The sequence below is a fragment of the Centrocercus urophasianus genome, unplaced genomic scaffold (assembly GCF_019232065.1).
Source record: "Centrocercus urophasianus isolate 14NV4802_14NV808 unplaced genomic scaffold, USGS_Curo_1.0 seq_27, whole genome shotgun sequence".
Taxonomy (NCBI): Eukaryota; Metazoa; Chordata; class Aves; order Galliformes; family Phasianidae; genus Centrocercus; species Centrocercus urophasianus.
This window is the reverse complement of record NW_024884833.1, coordinates 7,264,602-7,284,171: the sequence shown is the minus strand read 5'-3', so window position 1 is coordinate 7,284,171 and position 19,570 is coordinate 7,264,602. Positions and strand designations below refer to the sequence as shown.

The 19,570-nt window shown below is 40.2% G+C and overlaps 1 protein-coding gene across 1 annotated transcript in view; it reads right to left on the bottom strand.

Annotated features, from left to right (window-relative positions):
* MAMDC2 (MAM domain containing 2) overlaps positions 1-19,570 on the bottom strand; it is a 64,541-nt gene that overhangs the window by 22,809 nt on the left and 22,162 nt on the right. The window contains exons 3-6 of the mRNA XM_042826735.1: positions 5,072-5,334; positions 4,227-4,311; positions 3,129-3,266; positions 1,226-1,482 (exon numbers count right to left, since the gene is read on the bottom strand). Of these exons, the coding sequence (XP_042682669.1) occupies positions 1,226-1,482; positions 3,129-3,266; positions 4,227-4,311; positions 5,072-5,334 (743 nt within the window). The remainder of the gene's footprint in view (positions 1-1,225; positions 1,483-3,128; positions 3,267-4,226; positions 4,312-5,071; positions 5,335-19,570) is intronic.

Sequence of the window (19,570 nt, the reverse complement as noted above, 5' to 3'; positions counted from 1 at the left end):
AATTTCTGAAGCAGAATAGAGGCCCATTTTGCCCAGTATTTGTTTTCAGCAGAGGTCACCCACAGAAAGAACTCTAGATGCTGACAAGCTTTTGGTTATTCCCTTACACTGCACTTCTAATGGATTGTTTTTCCCTTGAATTTCTCCAATCAGCTTTTGAACTGATCAAAATAATGGTACCTCTAGTATGCTGGGGAATTGAGTTCTACGGTTTAGTTGCAATATGTATGAAGATGTCCTCTCTTTTATTTTAAAAGTGTTATCTTGTAATTAAGAATCTGGAACATCATTGCAAATTATGAGAAAAAGTGAACAGTCAAGCTTCTCCGTATCATTTACGGCTTTTGTAAACTTCTCCCACACTCTACTTCAGTCATAGTTTTTTACTTCACCACTTCACTTTTTTGATCCTTCAAAACATTTCTGCCAATTAGTTTTATACATTTGTTCTTATCCTCAGATATAGTAATTGAAACAACGCCCAGTCTGTTAGTAATTGTTGTATCTTCTGTTCTACTATTCTCTGTTAGAGTGTGTTTTTTTAAATCAGATCACACCTCCTTTGCCATACTATTTGAAGTACAACAGTTTCAATATGGCTACTGACATTACTGAGAATGAAGGTATGTAACAACTAACAAAAATAAATTTTATCCCCAGTAATTTCTGAAAATCTGTAGGCTTACACTGAATTAATGAACAGCTTCAGTAGAGTTAAAGCAAGTAGAATTACAGCTGATTTACTTGTAATCTTAGTGTAATCATCTATGTGTATTATTACTATCTATTCATAAAAATCTATGGATACATATAAAAAGTGTATTATATATTTTACATATGTAAGTACATATAATGTGCATATATAATACACTGTTTATTCCAATCTTTGAAGGTACTTATTTTCTAGTAAACACTAGGAGACACCATTTTATTTTTTTCTGATACTCTTTGCATTAATTCAAGTTTCCAAAGACAGCTAGCTTTCACATCTAAAGGCTACTGCACTATTAGGACCCAAGTTTGGACGCTGTCTCATGAAAACTAAGACTGAATTGCAGAACTGTCTAAGTCAGAGAAAACATCTAGAATGTTTTTGTTAAGTTTTGTTCTGTGGCACAAGGCATGCATAATGTTACAATTCTCAGTATCCTCAAAAATAGACCATCAACAGATGGAAATATGGGACTAATATACAGAACTAATTGTACAGGAATGACTGTTTTACCTCCATAGGGTATGGTGCACTGAAGTCAACTTCAGCTAATGCCCAGTCTCCAGTCGAGGCACTGTCTGTTTTCCAGATCTCTTCATAAAAGCCACTCATATCTCTCAAGTAAAGTGTAAAAACAATGCTGCTCTCCTGCTTAAGTTGGTAATAAAAGGATAAGCAGCCAGACATCGGAGCTGTAGTCTTTGGTGAGATTAGCTGAGCCACCTCCTGAAAATGTTTGACGTAAATGGAGTCTACATACATGTAGTGACCTAGAAGTATAAAAGGAACTTAGCATAAGGATACATTTGAAAGGACACCAATTAAAGGAAGTATATAGAGGTGGGTGAGTCTAGATATATATCTGTATTGCTAGGACAACAATGGTTAGTTCAGAGAAATACGAGTAATTCAAAGGTTTTTCTCCTTGTTTCTTCCTCTGTACAACCCAAAGTTGTTTGAGTAAATAGTAAGCCTCCCAAATGTTTGCTATAGTATTTAGTCTTATCCAGTGTAACACCTATAAATATATAAATAAATGAACAAGGCTCAGTTGTTCGACTCAGCACATCATTTAATGTAACGAATTCTCAAACAAACTGTAATTCTGCACATTTCACCATCTTTATAAAGCTACTTGGCCTATCTAAGATTGGCTTCTGAATGCTTCATGTTCTTTGCAAAATCCTTTAAAAATACTGTTAAGACAGATTCATTAACAGAGAGATTGTTATATATATATAAATATACACTCGTGAGTAAAATCCCTTGCCCAAAACAGCCAATATGGTGCACAAACAGATTCTTGGCATACAAAATCTCAGACTGTGATTTTGGGAAATCTATCTTGATTTAAGTAGGACACATGCATGTTCACAAAAATGCCATACATCTACAGATTTTCCTTTCTACACTCCTCGGAACACAGCATCAAACAATAGCGGTTGATAAATTTAAAAACAGTTTTTCACAGGCAGAAAATCTAAGGAAAACAAAGAGCTAAACTGACAGGATATTTCAGTATAGACATAGCAAACTGTGCTATTAGGTTTCTGCATTTTTGTTATCTACACCACGACAGCATATTAATTAGTTAATTCTGTTCCCAGTCCTGGAGATTTCAGTTCTCATTCCATTCAAGTGAATACAGGAGAAAGGGCTGGCTTGGTGATGAGTTTCCTGGAGCCTGCCACGGTCAGGGGACTGGTAACTCTTCTGGTAACTCTTCTTGCCTGAGATGCTTTATTTTCTTCTGCAGTGTTACCACATCTCACATCTTAATCAAAATTTCCCTGACAAATGGTTGATGTACCCTCATACCACACTTCTTGCAAAAAGAAGTGAACATGAATTTTAGATTATTGAGATCTCATTCAACAGTCAGCAGTGAGAGTTTGTGTGAAAAAGAAATAGGGTGGCTACAGGAAAATAAATCTCTCCTGGCTGCCAGCTTCGGCAGTTTCATACAGTACTTTTTAATATGCAGAAGGTCCATATGTACCATGGTTGAAGTTCTGGCGAGTCCAACTTCTGTGAAAATTTTACTAGCATTTAAGCGGAGTTATGCAGGGCTGGACTGATACTCTGTACTCAACTCATACAATTGTGAAATAAAATATAAAGGCACAGCGGCATGAGTTAAGGAGAAAGTATCAGCCCCACTTCCTTGCACTAAAAAAAACCAATGTTGTTTGAGGTACAAAGTATTCTGTAGCAAGCTCGATTCCCATGTCTGCTGCAGTACTTCATACAGCACTACATCAAAGATTAAGACATCCCCTCTTTTGTCAATCATTCTTCCCGCATTCAGTTCCAAGAAAAAGAAAGAAAGAACATACATAGTAATTTGCAGTATATGAGAAACACAGGGGTTAGAGAACCAACTTTTCATCCGTGCTTGTTATACGTTGTTGCTTACCCAATTCATTGTTGAGTGTGTGGTCTTTGGGGAGGATAGACTGGGAATTGCGAATGTTTCCTCCTCCAACAAACCAATTCACATTGGGGTTCCAGCGGTTCACAAAGCCACAGAGATGATTTTCTTCAAAGTCACATTCTGCAATTGCAAACACCAGCTCAGTGCACACATTTTCTTCACAGAAGCTCGAATACATGCTATTGCTAAGCACTGGCTGTTTTATATACAGCAGTGCAGAGAACATCTACATTTACAAAAATGGACACACCACTTAACAGTTTACAGTAAGCAGAAGCAAACAGTGGCAATTCTTCATCACTGCTGCAAAATACGCATTTCCATCTTGTTCAGTCCAATCTCTCCGTTCACTGTTTGGCAATACCCAGCTGCTGTAATTTACAACAAAATAAAATAGATTTAAAATAATCCACTTTCTAGTACTTCCTGAAGAGTCAGAGTAGAACTCCCATTTGCGAAGCAAGAATGGCTGGAAGGAGAGCAGAAATAGTATTTCTCAGCACTGAGAAGATTGCTTTCCTTTGCAGATCCAAAGAATTCTTAGCAGTTCAGTTGACCTCCACCAGAGCTCCCCAGAAACTGAAAGGTCTTTTGGCCTCTAAGCCACTGAAATTTTTGATCATGGCAGAATTTGGCAGATGTCACGAGGAAACAGCCATCAGTGTAAATATCACCACATCTTTTACTCTACAGTTTGCAGCATTCCTTTGTAAGGAAACATGGGGTGGCAGACAATGAAAATAATATCACAGCTGTTATGTCTAATGTTTGCAGAAGTCTAGTTTTGAAAAAATATAACGTTTGCTCCTGCTCAAACAACAAACTGCTTAAGAACAGAATGAATCATATGTGAAATGTTTATACTGCTAGAGAAATGAGTAAATATAAAAATATACTAGCATGCGCAGTCTTAACTTAAAAACAATGAAATACCTATACTGAATATGACAGTTCACATTTCAACAAGATAAAACCTATTGTTTTTTTCCTAAATTGAAACCTTTAATTCAAGTTTTAGAACAGTCAGCAAGCCATTTTTTTCTATTCAGAGAAAACAGGAACTGAGCGGAGAGTACTTACCAATACAATATCCAGGAGTTATTTTAATTTCAAAAACTGCTATACTGGCAGATTTATCTTGTCCCATTTCAGCTTCCAGTACAATCTGCACAATACAAACCAGATTGTAGATTTTAGAGCATCAGAATGCCCATTTTCACCCTGGACATTTTAACCAGATAAATGGGTTAAATAATCTGTGTAGGGAATTCATCACCCTTTCAGTCACCAGGTATTTTTGCGGAAAGCTTGTACAAATGCATCAAAGACAAAGTTAATACCCTTCAATGAAGAAAAAAAGTACACCAAAAGACAATGAGACAAGGCCAAAACAGCATGCACTTCATTCAGATAAAGGAATGCAAAGAAATTCCTCAGCTTTGGGTATACAGGGAGTTGGTGTGACAGACAGAGTTAATAGGGTTTGGATAGAAATACTCTCCTCTACACTTCTGACCTTTACTTCTTCCAGAATGGCACAGGACAGGAAAAAGAGAGCACAGTGGCAGACCTGGGAGGTCACATATGTGCCACGAGACAACAGCAGCTGTGTTGACCTGTCACAAGAAATGAGGCATCCATGCTGCTTTCACTCAGTCAGCTGGGTTTTCCAGTGAGCCCCTTGATGACTTGATGACAGCCCACATCAAGTTTTAGCTCAGATGCTTTAGAACAAGCACTCAGCATCCCAGCAGGATGGAGTGCACTTCTCTTCTGTCAAGGAAGAGTACACTGAAGACCACACACTCCATGGAACAAGAATAGGAAGAATGAGACCAAGAGTGGAAATGTTTGAAAAGCAATCCATCCACCACAATGTGTACACAATAAAGCCTGTGGTGGTTATCATCCAAAATTGTGCTTACCTTGTACTTCTTTGTGCTGTTTGTTAAATCTAAACTGGCTATGAGCCAACTATCCGAAGGTTCCTTGGCTGACCACAGTAAACTATCAAAGCTCTCTCCTTCTTTCCTCATGTACAGGTTGAGCCTGGCAGGATCCAATGAAATCACAGCAGTTGCTATCTGATAAATCAGTCTGATGCAGCTCCACTCTTCAGAATACAGGTCAGGACTGACAAGCACGGCCTTCTCACCCTCATAAGATGTGTCCACAGAAATGTAATGTCCTAGAAATAAAAACAGACACACATCAGACTTCTTCATTAAGTACTGCCCTCCAAAACTGATAGCTGTAGACAAATAATTTGAATAAAAAGATAATTTACACAAGAACATGCTGCAGTAATGTTTAATTAGATTTACAGATCAAAATTTTCTTACTTTATTTTTCTATTTTATATTTAAAAGCAATAAAGAAAGAAGTACTGCTGCTAAAACTTTGTAAAGAATTCCTGATTTCAAAGAAGAAAATTAGGAAGACTCTAGAAGTACTAAGAGGTACAAATACACTTGTTAAAAAACAGTGCTAAGTGTAGTGCTACATTTAAAACTATCGGTTTTGATTAAAAAAAAAAAACAAAACAAAAACAAAAACAAACAAAAAAAAAAAACCAAGAAGAAAAAAGAACAGAGGAAGTGATGAAAAGTTAAGAAAGCATGAGAAAAACAAAAAATACCAAGGAAACAACATGTAAAATAAGGAGACAACAATAAATCACCATGGAACAAATGCCTAGCATTAAGAAACTTCACTAACACATCAAAATCAAGGTCAGGAGTGCATAACAGCATACAGGAATCACAGAAAGCTGGAAATCAATGCCAGTAACAAGTGAAACAGAGAGAGAAAGAGAATTTCAAGGGGCAAACAAACAATGAACAAGTAAGACATCCGTGGCTGAAACATGATCCTCTTAACCCGGTGGCCATGTGTATCAGACAAATCAGAACTGGTACCAATTCTCAATAGCCAGACTGCATGCAAGAGTTGCAAGAGCTCTTGAGGATTATGTCATGTCAGTCCTTCATATAGCCGAATGTCACACCTACCTTCTTTCCTTCAAAAGGAAAGTATTTCTTCATCGACCTCATTTTATTCAGCCAAAGAGCCCATTCTCAGTCTCCACATGACTAAGCAATTGTTTAGCATGGACAGACCAGGAATCTGAGTGCTACTGTTTGCTCTGTGGCACACCCTCTTTTCCCAAATCTGGTCTGAACCCTACAACTCAACCAAACCACACCAAGGCTGCTTCTTAGAAGTTCTCCTATCGCCCTCTCATATTCACAGGCATACTTTCCATTGTGAAAAAGGCATACAAATGGACAGTCACCACCTCACAAGGCAAACTGCAGTCACAGATCTGGTTTACACAGGTCCCGGAGTGCTCTCCACTGTGCCCTTGGGAAGATGCCACAAGCAGACAGCAGCTCTGACAACAGCTGCTTTAATGGGCAGAGCATGTTACAACATCCCAGTTCACACACTCCCTCTCTCCCCTACGAATACTGCACAGAAAATTATCTAACCCATTTATACTGTACACTTACTACTTGCTTACAGGGTAGAATCAGCCCTAACCAGCTTAAGGGATGTGTGGACATAGAAAAGCTGTATTTTGTTTCAGTTTTCAGGGAATTGATTTTTTTTTTCCTCTGACTGTAATTTGTCCTTCTGTGCCAGTTTAAGTCTCCTGGAGGAACAGACAAAATCACTAGTAAAGTGTAAGTAACTTGCTACTACAGCAGCATAGCAAAGAAAAATAAATGAAGAAATATGCACTTCATCTGCTACTACCTACAATGCGAGTACCGAAAACATCTACCTGCACACAGCTACTCGGTCACTTTGCACTGGAGCACATGCACAGCATTCACTGTTAGAGCGATCGAGTCCAGGGAATGCACATCTTTGCACGAGCATTGAGGACAGAGGAACATTAACAGCATCTTTCAGAAGTCAAATCTTTCTCAAATAATATTTGTTTTTGATTTATTTAAGTGGTGATATCCAGTTCAGAAACAGAAACTTTGTTTTCAAGCTAGCCTGAATTTGGATCATTTTGCTTACAAAGAAACCTACAATTCAGAATCCATGTCTGGAAATTTCAGTTTAGATTTCAACCCTATTTTTGTCAAGACTTCATGAGAAACCCCACAGGAAAACAGAACATTCTTATAACATTCTCCTTTTTTCAGAAATAAATTAGCACTGACAAAGGAACACCCATTCACACGAAGACCTCAAATTACTAGCTGTGAGGTTCAAATAGCTGCCTGGCTTTAAGACTTAATTATAAGTAGACTAAAGTTCTTGTACAGAAGTAGTCATTTAAAAAATAAAGAAAACCTCCTAGAGTTTCCAGATGGGTTTGGTCTGAATCCCTGCTGATATGAAAGCAAAGATCGTGAACTCTCTTTTTAATTGAGATCTCTTAGTTCTTTTCTTTTTAAAGATTAATTTGACCTAACCACTAATGTCTCCAAAAAAAGAAGTGCTCTCACCCTAATTTACTAATCATTTTAGCCTTCTCTGGAAAGTTAAGCACATGATTGGCTCCACTGAAATGAGTGGAGTCACTGATAGAGAGTTTTATGTGTATATTCAAATGCTTTGCTAATCAGGATCAGGGAGACAGGCACTTTGCAGAATCAAGCACAGAAAATGCTAATGTTAAACTTCTTCCAAATGAATGCCAGCATTGACCAAATGGCCTTTATAAATTGTATTTCAGTACTAGCAATGACATGTGCTATTGCTGTAGAAAGGAAGGTCTCACAATGCAGACCTCAAGGACTGACACAGAGCAATTGTGAGAGCAAATCAATGCAAAGAGAAGGCTCCTTGGAGTAAAAAAGCAGACAAATTTCCACACTTGTTTGTGGGAGTAACAGAAGAACATTTAGAAGTACATGAATGCACACTGCTGTACCCAGAAAATTCTCCTGAAAAATGCAACATGCAGCTTCATTTTGCAGTACACTATACCAGGATGCTTTATTTCTCAAAATCCCCCTCCTTCCAACCGCCACAGCACTTACTGGAAGTCACTCTGGAGGTTTCAGAAGAGCACTACTCTTCAAAAACACAGCAATTACACAAAATGCTGGTAAAAGCCTGATGATGCGGAAATACAAATGTACAACTTCTTGCAATTTCTAGCTATGACTTAATTAAGGGATAGGTGCAGCCCTAACCAGCATAACTGTGTTAATAAAGGAAAGCTACACATTCTTTCCCTTTTTCAGGGAATAGCATGATTTTTTTGCTGTTACGGTGAAGACACTATAAAGCTTCCTTATAGGTGGCAGCAAGGAAAGCTAACTACCTGTAACTGCTGTGTGTCTCTTATCATGCTGGTTCACAGCACAAGCTGGCAAGTAACATACTTTTCAACCCAGGTTTCTGAAATAACTTTTCACCTACTGTGTAGCCTCACTGCTTTCTGCCTGACAGTTGAATTAAACTCTGAACAGGAACCAGCATATGCTCCTGCCAAGGAAAATCTTGAGCCCTGAGGAACTTTGGACCCAACGCTGCAAACCAATCCAACCTTAATGCAAATATGCATCATGGCAGTAACACTCCTCAGTGCACATCTCTGATCTTGCTTTTCTAACAAGCAGTTCCTTACAGAGCCATTCACTCATGCTTAACCTTCTCGTTAGTATTATTTACATACTAAATATGAATCTATAATCAGTCAGCAGTGATTACGACAATGGGGGGCTGGGGTGGGACCAGCAATGTTACCTTTCCTCCTTTTTCCCCAGTTCTGTTAGGGAATGGCAGCAATTGATCTCCCTGTAAGTAACACAAACAAGGCACAATGCCAGACACTGGCTAATAAGCAAAACCACATTCCATTAAGAAACTGAAAGAAAGAAAATCAAAACAAACAATTGGGATAACTAAAATTACTAGCTAGCTTTTTACATCTGATGTATTTAGCCTGTAAACATTTGGAAACATGACCACAGACATGTTACATCCTTCAAGGGGCTTATATCTGTCACAGCTGTTTGCTCAGCAGTGCAGCTTTACAAGAAAAATATATATAAATAGCTAGTTCCAAAAGAAACATTATCAAGGAAATATGAAGCAGAAAAAGATGTTGGGAATTTACATTAGTCACTCATTTATTTATAGGCAAAATTTGCAAGAAATGCCAGTTATGTTTGGATTTCTATATGGAAACAGAAAAGAACATTACCAGGCATTCTTAAGATTTAAAAATAAATAAATAAATAAATAAATACTTATACTTCCTCAATATTTGGGTTTTGGTAGGATTTTTCTTAATACTCTATTGCCTTTAAAAAATAAAAAAAAAAAAAAAAAAAATTGAAAATTAAAAATTAAAAAAAAAAGAACAAGAAATGGAAGCAAAACAATTCATTCTTGCATCACCCGTTGGTTAAAGTTGATTAAAAACATTAATGATAAAAATACTAATGATACCAATGTTCATTTTGAAAACTAAGTTTGTTGTTGCAGGCAGATTATGCTTAGATGAGGGTTCAAGGTTTGAGTTAGGGTAACACAAATTTTGGCTGAACAGGTTAAAGCTTGGGGAAACTGGAAAACAAAGCTTCACATTCAACACTCTGCTTTTGCTACAATTTCTTTCCAGCAAAAAGGAAACTTTTCAACTGATGTAGCACTTTTTGTTGGTTCGCTGTCAGCCATCTGGAAAGACAGAGGAGCATGTGGATTATTGATAAATTTGCTTTAACAAGGAAAAGCTGAGATTTTTCTAGAGAGAATTCTTCTTTCTAAGAAGAGTTACAACGCTTTTTGGGGGGGGAAGAAGAAGAGCGGAATTTCCAAATTCTTTTAGGTAGTGTCCTGGGAAAGCAAAAAAAAAAAAATAATTGCATGAGCAAGCAATAGGAAGAAAATTCTTTCCTCTACAATTCAGTGAAGAAAGTCAAATAAATCTCCAAACCATTTTCAGTATACAAAAGCCTCAGTCAGGGTGTCACTGTACATCGAGCCCCAGAAAGCACAGCCTGTCGTGAGAGCAAAACCTCTGGGTAAGACCTCAGCAGCAGTACATCCCTGGCAGTAGCAGAAAGCAGTGCCTCACATCACTGTCAGCCAACCAGAGCAGGAGGAAGGAAGGAAGAAGAGGGGGTGGAAGAGGAGGATGTCTGCCCATCTGTCTCACATCCCTCTTGCTGGCCACAGCTGTCAGATGAGGCAGAGCAGCAGCAGCAGTGTCAGTTGCTGACTACTTCCCCTTGGTCCGCAGAGGACTTACGGCAGCAATTTTTGGTCTGTACAGACAGGTGCAAGTACAGCATGCACTGGGCTGAGCTGCAAAGGCTAGCCCACATTCATGAAAGTAGCGACTCAGTTCCTGATGCCAGAAATGTCCGTGATTAAAGCTACTCGACAAGGCAACGCATAGCTGGTCTTTCCATTCCTGCTAAGCCATGGTGGAGCCTGTTTATGATAAACTGTCAGATTCGCAATTAGAGTTATCACAGGAAAAAACTTTTTGGTCTTTAAACCTCTCCGTCTCTTCTGTGGTTTTATAAAAGCAGCTCTGTGAAAGCAGCTGAGGAAGAAACACAAAAGTAGACAATGCTGGCTGTATTCATGCCCTGCTTTTGTCTGGGAACTCCTTCTGTGTATTCAAGGAGGCAACTCAAGCCTACAGCAAAAGCTCATAGTCCTATCTGGTCACCACAAGCCCTTTTGCCACCCACTGGGGAGGGCAAATGAAGATCTTAAATTCACCCCAGTACTGTTCCGCTTCAGAAACAACAGCTGGGTTTCCATGCAACTTCCACAAAGCTGAGTAATATTTAGTCAAAACAAAAAGCATTGTTCAGATCAGCACACAGTTGTGGGCAATAAGCATACAGGCAACTCTTCCCAGCAATCGCGCACTTTTCTCTGCTGCACTGACAGCCCTGACTCTAAGAGATGCCACTGGCAGCTTTCTCCAGACCTCACAAACCAAGTTGCCCTCCAGAAAGTGTGAGCTATCACTGGAGCCTTTGGTCAAAGATGCAAGCTGGGTCAGTGCTCCTGTTTCCATCCCAGGGAAAAAGAGTTCTCAGAGGCTTGTTACCAACACCATTCCCATATGGAGGCCCTTGGATCAACCACCAGCCCCACCTCCTGCATTCTCCTTTGCTTCCCCAGAAGGTGCAGAAAGACAGCTGTTAGTAAGCCTGTCAAAAAATGTCAAAGTAACACAATACCCTACAGCTCTCTGTATCTCTGGAGTGTGGTCACAGCTACTACCATACCAGCAGCGCCTTGTTGCCTTGATCTACTGGCGTGGTGCAAATGCCTGGCAGGGTTCATCTTCTGCTGCTGTTTTCTATTTGGAGGAGTTGCCCCACTACAGCAATCTCACTGGGAATGCTTCAAATGTAAAAGCTTTTGGCTGCAGCTGTGTTGTCTCCTTGCTCTCCCTGCAGAAGTCCCAAAATCCTGACATCATGCACCAATTACATTAGATTTTTTGTTTGTTCCAAGCACAGCCATGTGGGCTTGTTTTCATTCACTGACCTCACCAATTTTTATATACTTTTTAAGTTTTCTTTCCACTTGTTCCAAACACAACTACAGCGACTTGCAGACTATCCACCTGCTCCAGCAAGCAGTTGTTCAAACCTCTCCTTTTCATGCTGTCCATTATATCACTTTGTCAACTCTTCATCTGCTGACATAAAGGGTCCCAGATTCCTGTCTGGTTTCTCTGATTTTACTTGTGACAGGTCTTCGCAAAGGCAGTATCTGTGATTTCCATTAGCTGGCACACTTGAGCAGAAAACAGGTAAGATTTTGACACAGAATGCTCTGTTGTGGATTTCTGAACTGTGAAGAAATATTTTAGAAGATACTTTTCTGTAGTCTTTGGCTCTTCAAATCAGGTTTTATTGTTCCCAGTGCACAAGAAATACAAAAAACAAGAACTATGTAAAGTAGAAACCAACAGGCGTGTATGTGTGCAGAGTTCATTTCTCATTACTACCTCCATCTGTTTCCCCTATCACACTACCCCAGGATGAAGCACAGGGGAAAGCACTGCAACAGCTCTTTCACCAGCGCAGGACTGCTTTCTTTCAACAAAAGAAGACAAAATTTCACTCCTAAAATGTTCCCTTGAATTATGCTGCTTATTAACATTGCTGATGCGCACTGTGGGTGTGGTGGGATACGCTCAAAGCATGTCACAGCTCTGCTCCACATTCTGTTCTGACCACATCTCAGCCTGCCCACAGCAAGCCTATCCCTAGTGGCTTTTTTTTGTTGTTTTGTTTTGTTTTTTGGTTAAGATGAAACCAGCAGACTTGCAACCCTAACCAAGCTGTTGGTCCCCATCCCACTGAGCAAGCAACAGCACAACAGCAGCAGCCCAAAAAGGCAGAGGACTAGAGAGACTCAGGGCTTGGGCCTAGGGGAGAACAGAGTGAGAACCTGCCCAGGATTGGGTTCAGGGCTGAAACATACACTCGGGTCCTGGGAAGGTTGCATCACAGTCCCCAGGGAAAGGAAAAATCCCAAATGGAAGCCTCCTGGAGTGCTTCTACAAACCATAGGGATTCACTCAGTAAGAGATTGTGAAAGCAAAGCTTTTCTACGGAGATGCTTTCTCTGCATCTGCCAAATCACTTGGCCCACTGCACTATGAAAAATAGCTCATCTGCCTAAATACTTGTTTCTCCCAGCTACATATCCTTTGCTCACAAGCCTTTTCCCTTCAAGAAAATTCATAAATGTACTCAGCCTAGACAAAATGCATTTACTCTGATGTTCACCTGGGCATTAGGTCTTGCAAAGACTGAAATATTATTTGGTTTTGAAATATTTTGAATATTTTGAAATATTTTGAATATGGCTTCAAAAATTCCTGAGTTCAGTTTCCTGCTTTTTGTAAGGTCAGTAGTTCATTTTCTTTTTTTAATTCCAGGATCATTAGGATGACGCTGGTGGACATATCACTGATCTCACATGACAAAACACACACAGAAACACCAGACCAGGTCTGCCTTTAGATCCAGGCCTCAAAGCTGGCTACAGACACTGCTTAAAGGTGAGCTAATCAGATCCTGATAGGTGCTAACTATAACCCGGCAGAAGGCTGCCTGAGCGAGCCTGCCTATACATATCATTGCTTCGTAAAAGCTGCTGACAGTGACTGGCTCTTGTTTTATTGCTAGCTGCTGCTGTGTGGCAGCCCTCAGCTGCTGCCATGTTTACTCAATGGCTACTTTCGAGTAATCCAGTCTAAGTGAAAAAGTAGCCACAGTGACTCATTTTTTGTCCCACCAAGTCTCATCCTGGACCAGAAGTACGTAATAGCGAAGATTCAGGATCTGCAACTACAAAACCTGCAAGGAACACACCTATTGATGCTGAACATAACGGATCATAGTTAGTATTTCCTGGAGTTCTGCAAACTGCATCCAGCAGTTTTTTCACTTCAAAGATCAACACCTGAGGCACTGGTTTAAGAAGGATGCCTCTATGCTTGCTGTCCTGTACACAGTTCCCATCTGACAAGTAGCTGGTAGCAACTGGGGATGTACATGAGTACAGATTAAGACAAAATCCACCAAAAAGAAATAAAAGAGAGAGAGAGAGAACCAGGTTTTCAAAAGATCTTCAAAACAGCCTCAGGTTAAATAACTGTTATCTCTAAAACACCTCAGGCACATTTTACAGGAGTGGGCAGCACTTCTACAGTTAATCCTGAAATCTACATTTGCCATTTGAACTTTAAATGAAACCTGCTGTACAATTACATTGATTAGGTGTCAAATCCCCTATGCCCAGAGATGTTTACCAACGGATTTTTCATTCAAATATATGCACCCTGCCTCTTCAAGAAGAACATGGACTCTAAATGATTAACATCCATGCTGCACGGTAGATCACATCTATCGGAACCTGAGCACAGGGGTTCTGATCACAGTCCCACTCCTGCAAGGGAGCTCCTTTCCAAGACCATGAGTAATGGCTTCTGGCTGAGACAGGAGCTGTTAAAACTGAGAAAATTAAACTCGCGGCAGATTTCGCAGCCCAGGGGGTGATTTTAAAAATATGAAACACTACACATGAAGACATAGAACTGAAAGCTTGCCAAGTTTTGATTGTTTGTTTTTCTAGATTGGCATGTAATCATTAACTCCAGAATTACTCTAAATTTTACAGGGATTACATAAAATCTTATATTCCCTGCTGGTCTCAAAATTCAAAAGATCCCAAAGTATTTTACAGGACGCTGTGACACTCTGCGAGGGAGGCTGGTGCCTATGGCTACCTCTTTGCCTTTGTGTGAACCATCTGAAATACCCAGAATTGCACCTCTAATATTCACACGGCACCGAAGTCAAAACACTCTCTTGTGCAAGCTTTAGTCTGAGGAAGAAATGGATGCCAATGAATGTTTAGGAGATTTAGGAAGAGTACCAGTATTTCGCCTCCCACAAGACATCTTATTACTGACCAACAGAGGTCTGCTACATTTACACAGCTAATCAAATTATTCACTGGGACTGAACACAACTGATTAATCACCTGTTATCTGACTCCTCTCAATGCATCAAAACATCACACAGAATAAGCTCAGGGCCCTGCCACCTAGGTGGGCTCCTCCACTGTTCATGTACCCATCACATCATGGTGGCACTGCTTCCTCTCGTGCAGCAATGACACATAAGCAAATTTTTCCAGGCAGATTCTTCTCACACTTCCCCAGCTGACCCTGTCATCGCAGATGCTCAGCCTTTATTCTTGACACAGGCCCATAATATTTTCCTTTCTTTACAGATAACTTTAGAAGGGAAATGCTGAAATTTTTGATGAATTTTAGCATGCACTTACATCAACTTCACTTCATGAATAGCCAGTATTAATTATCCTAAGGCACATGCTTGCAAGGGTATTTACCATATGTTGTTTGAGCTGTAACACACATTCATCAATACAGAAATAGCACCTGAGATATATACTGGTCAATGGAAAAAATCTATCAATTTCACTCTGCCAATTCATGACACTGCTTCCTTCACAACATCCTCACAGACTCCTGTTTCACTGCCAAACTAAGTAAAGGTTTGGCAAGACTTTCCAATGTACTGAAGTTTGTGGGTTATTATATTTTTTTTTTCCCCTGTCAGTCTATTAGTAGCTTATTAAGCCTCATTCTACGTACTTTACATCTTAGATAGCCTTGGGTAATCACACAGGCACTAACAAAGTTGAAGCGATCCATTAAACTCCTTTCAGATGAATTTACCTTAGTACACTTGTGCTGCCAAACCTCATGGGTACTGAACACTATGCACAGAACTGGAGCAGTTCTCTTGCATGTGCATTAACTTATAGCTCAAAAAGTAATAAAACAGCCTCAAAGGACTACAACAGATTTGACCCTCTATCTTCCCAGCCTGGTGTTGGAACTTGACAGCTGCCACAGATGGACAACTGGGGAAGAACTAGGTGCAAAACAAGCACATTTAGATACTTCCCCTGTGCCCTCTCAATCTCAGCCGTTTTTCAGGCTTGCTGTAGGCCTTGCTGAGCTGGTTGTAGTATTAACTGTATCAACAGATGAGCACCCAATTTAGCAGCATGTGCTATGTATGCATTCTAAAACAAAATAAAACTACGTAGATAACAAACTGCAGAAATAACTTTGCTCAGTGTGCCAAGTTTTGTGTGGTCTTTTTAAAAGCAGCTCGCAGTGCAGTTTCTCTTGAGAAAGCCGGTTCCTGAGTGTTGTATTTGCCATAAAACGTATTTCAGAAGTTATTTGAGATGAGGCAGAGATTGGAACATTTGAAGGTGTTAGAGAATTTCATAAAGTGTAAATGAACACAGTCATCATTGATCCCAAAGCATTTTCTTTATTTTTACAGTCTCCCCAGGAACAGTGAATCCAGTACTGGAAAAGTATTTTCTGCAAACATGCAGCCTGCCGGGGGAAAGTGAAGCCAAGAGTCTGTTACATGCGAGTGCTCCAATACACTGCCTTCTGCACTTGACAACGCCGGATGGAGCTCTGGTGTGTCTGGCTGGTCACTGACAGTGACTCACTGCTTTGTTTCTGGTGTCAAGAAACAGATTTTCAAGTCTCAAACTATCCCAGCATCTGATCCCGAAAGGGAAAGAGGTTTTGCCTCTTGCCCTGCAGCATCAGAAATATGCAGCCTGCAGACAAGGCTGTTTACAGAAAAAATCTACATTTGCCATTTGAACTTTGAATCTTAATTTCATATTCAAGTTTCACATATATGAAGATCCCTACTGCACGCCATCTCTCAAAAGAGAAGTTGTAGAATTGTCTTTTCCAGTCACTGCTCCAAGCTGTAAGCCCAAATAGCACTGACAGCTTGTCCACAACTCACGTACTAGAGATCTTTGTCAACACACTATGAGTGCAACTTCCTTACACTCTGCTCATTCTTGCTTTATGGTAGAAGGAGAGAAAAGATCCATTTCCACACACAAAGGAAGTAACTCCCTCTGCTGCTCCTTCAAACCTCAAAAGCTGAGATTAAACAAGACCACAAGAACAGCTACTTGCCAAGTTTTATCATGGAAAACAAGGAAAATATTTATGACTGTTGGGAACTTGGAAAAAAAAAAGTCAACTTTTCAATGTGTGATACTGAAGTAACCCCAAGCACTGAGCCACTATTCCTGTAGTTAGAGTGCTCTGAAGGAGGAAAGCACAAGGTCTCACTCACACACATCTGGTCTCTAAAACTACAGAGAGGCTGGTACAAGCTGATCCAATACTTGACAGATGTAAGGCCAAAAAATCTTTAAGATTTAGGTTAGTGTTATTTCATGAAACTACCGCAAATCATCACCTTGCTGTATTGACTTTTCCAGTGCAAAAAATGCTAAAGAAAAGGGGGAACTGAATAAAGTATATTATGTAAATAGTTAACTAATTTTTCTGTAGTGTATGTTCAATTTTTAAGAAAGAAAAAAAATGCATAAAACACTGCAGAGAGCAAGGAATGTAGCACACTCATACATGCATGCATGCATGCATGCACACATCCCCACACATGCTCCCACAACAGACGCATCCTTATACACACTGGTATACTCATACATGTGACTACTTCCTTGCTTTTAAAAGTGGTCTATTTCCTTTTACACCTGAATTTATTTTCATAGGATTTTCAACAGCTACTTTGGAAAGCAGAATCAGAATCTGCAATATATTTACAGTTGAAAAAAAAGTTTCTTTGTTATGCCTCAGACTCTTTGCATCACAGATGCACAGGATAGGACTATTAACAACGAGGAAAATGGCTTGAAGGAATACTCATGGTTGTCCCTGCGATCCTCTGGGGAGGAAGGCAACTCTGCTTTCCAGCTGTTCCCATACCATGAAGCAGGCTTTTTCAGGAGGAAGCAAACTAGCTCAGTAGGGGAAGCATACAAGGAATTCTAAACCTGCCTTCCTCCTCTTCATCTCTTTGCCAAGCATTAGGAGAAAATTAAACCCACAGTGCTTCAGTGAAAACAGATATAAATAACTCAGCCATCACACAACAACTTCATGAGAGAACCTGTGAGTACTTCCTTATATTTCCTTACACAGGTCATTAAGACACAAGGGCTTAAATTCTGCATCAGGTAATGAGAGTGGAATGGTAAAGATATTAACTTACAGTTTCATGTAATTATGGCCCAAGGGCCAATAGACCACTGAATAGAAACTATTAATACAAGCCAAATTATGTCTTTCATTAAGCTGTGGCAGTTAGCCAGAGTGCCCTCAACTCTGCTCTCATGACACCCCATCTGGATTACTGTGTCCAGTTCTGGAGCCTGCAATTCAGGAAGGCCATGGAGCTGTTGGAGCAGGTCCAGAGGAAGGCCGCAAAGATGATCAGAGACTGGAGCACCTCCGCTACAAGGGCAGGTGGAGAGAGCTGGGATTCTTGAGCCTTGAGATGACAAGGCTCCCAAGAGACATTATAGTGGCCTTCCTGTACCTGAAGGGGGCTGACAGGAAAGCTGGGGAGGGACTTCTTATGTGGGCAGGTAGCTACAGAATGAGGGGAAATCACTTTAAACTCCAAGAGGGTAGATTCAGACTAGATACTAAGAAGCTGCTTGGACTAGATATTAAGATTCTATGATTCTGTGAAAAATAATTGTACAGCAAAGAGGTCTGCAAGTAGGCAGGTCAGGGGCAGAGTGGAGGCAGGCAGCTACCCAAACATTCCACACCTTTAATGCCTCTTCTTTGGCACTGAGGAAATGTGTCACAAACAGCAGTTGGCAAGCCCAGGAATACAGACAGGAAAGGAGTCCTCCAGTGCAGGATCTGAGGCAGACGCATGCATTCCCTAACGACTAATTTATGTGGCTGCTACAGCTGATGATGGCATTTCCCAGCAGGCACACATCTATAGGAGATAGTGAGCAAGCCTGCTGTTGCTGGTGTGATCTGGCTCTGCATAAATGAAGCCTTTTCCATTAGGTTGATCACTGGTCTGCTGAAGCTCCAGAAGAAACAAAATTCCTCACACCAAAATTCCTGTTTCTACTATGTACATATTTCCTCTGAAATTTGCATCACTTACTTTTAGGGAAAAAAGTATGTGGAACTTCGATGGGACAATGAAATAGTCTGAAAAGTTCTCCTTATAAAAAAGCAAGTGTGGAACACGTTTTTAAGATTTTTGCCTTCGTTGATGGAGTTAAAGAGTGAGTTCCTGGTTATACCACTTCAGATTAACAAAATAGGGCACTGCTTAATATTATCGTTAATATTATCATATTTTTTCTCCTGCAGAAGCAATGATGAATTTTCAAACCAAATCACATCTCACATTCTTGAATGCCCCTCTACAGCAGCTCAGGCAAAGTCAGCTGCTAGAATTTATCTTCAGGGCAGCCTTTTAGTAAACATTAACTAAAAAGGTAAAGTTTACTTTCTGCTTCAGGAAAGTTAAAACTTTGATAACAGTTTTTATATTGTGCATGGGAACAAGTGCTACCATAAAATTACAACTGTTGGCAGTAAAATATGGAAACCTAGCCAACAGACCATGCAAACAGACAACAATCCTAGTAATGAGGTGTGAAAAAAAACTGAAAGCAATTTCCACTGCAATCAAACTGTACTTATCAGAAAGAACTGTGGTAGTATATTTCTTTGACAGCTATGAAAGAAACACAGCAGCACGCCCCTGGAGAAGCTGGAAGTCCATGTCATGGACAGGTCTTTGATGGTAAAACACTGGATGGACGGCTGGGCCCAGAGAGTGGAGGCAGATGGAGTTAAATTCAGTTGCTGGCTGGTCACAAGAGGTGCTCCCCAGGGATCAGTATTGGGGCAGTCCTTTGCGATATCTTTATTGATGATCTGGACAGGGGATTGAGTACACCCTCAATAAGCTTGCAGATGACACCACGGTAAGGGGAAGTGTCAAAGGCACCAGGACAGGCTGGATTGATGGGCT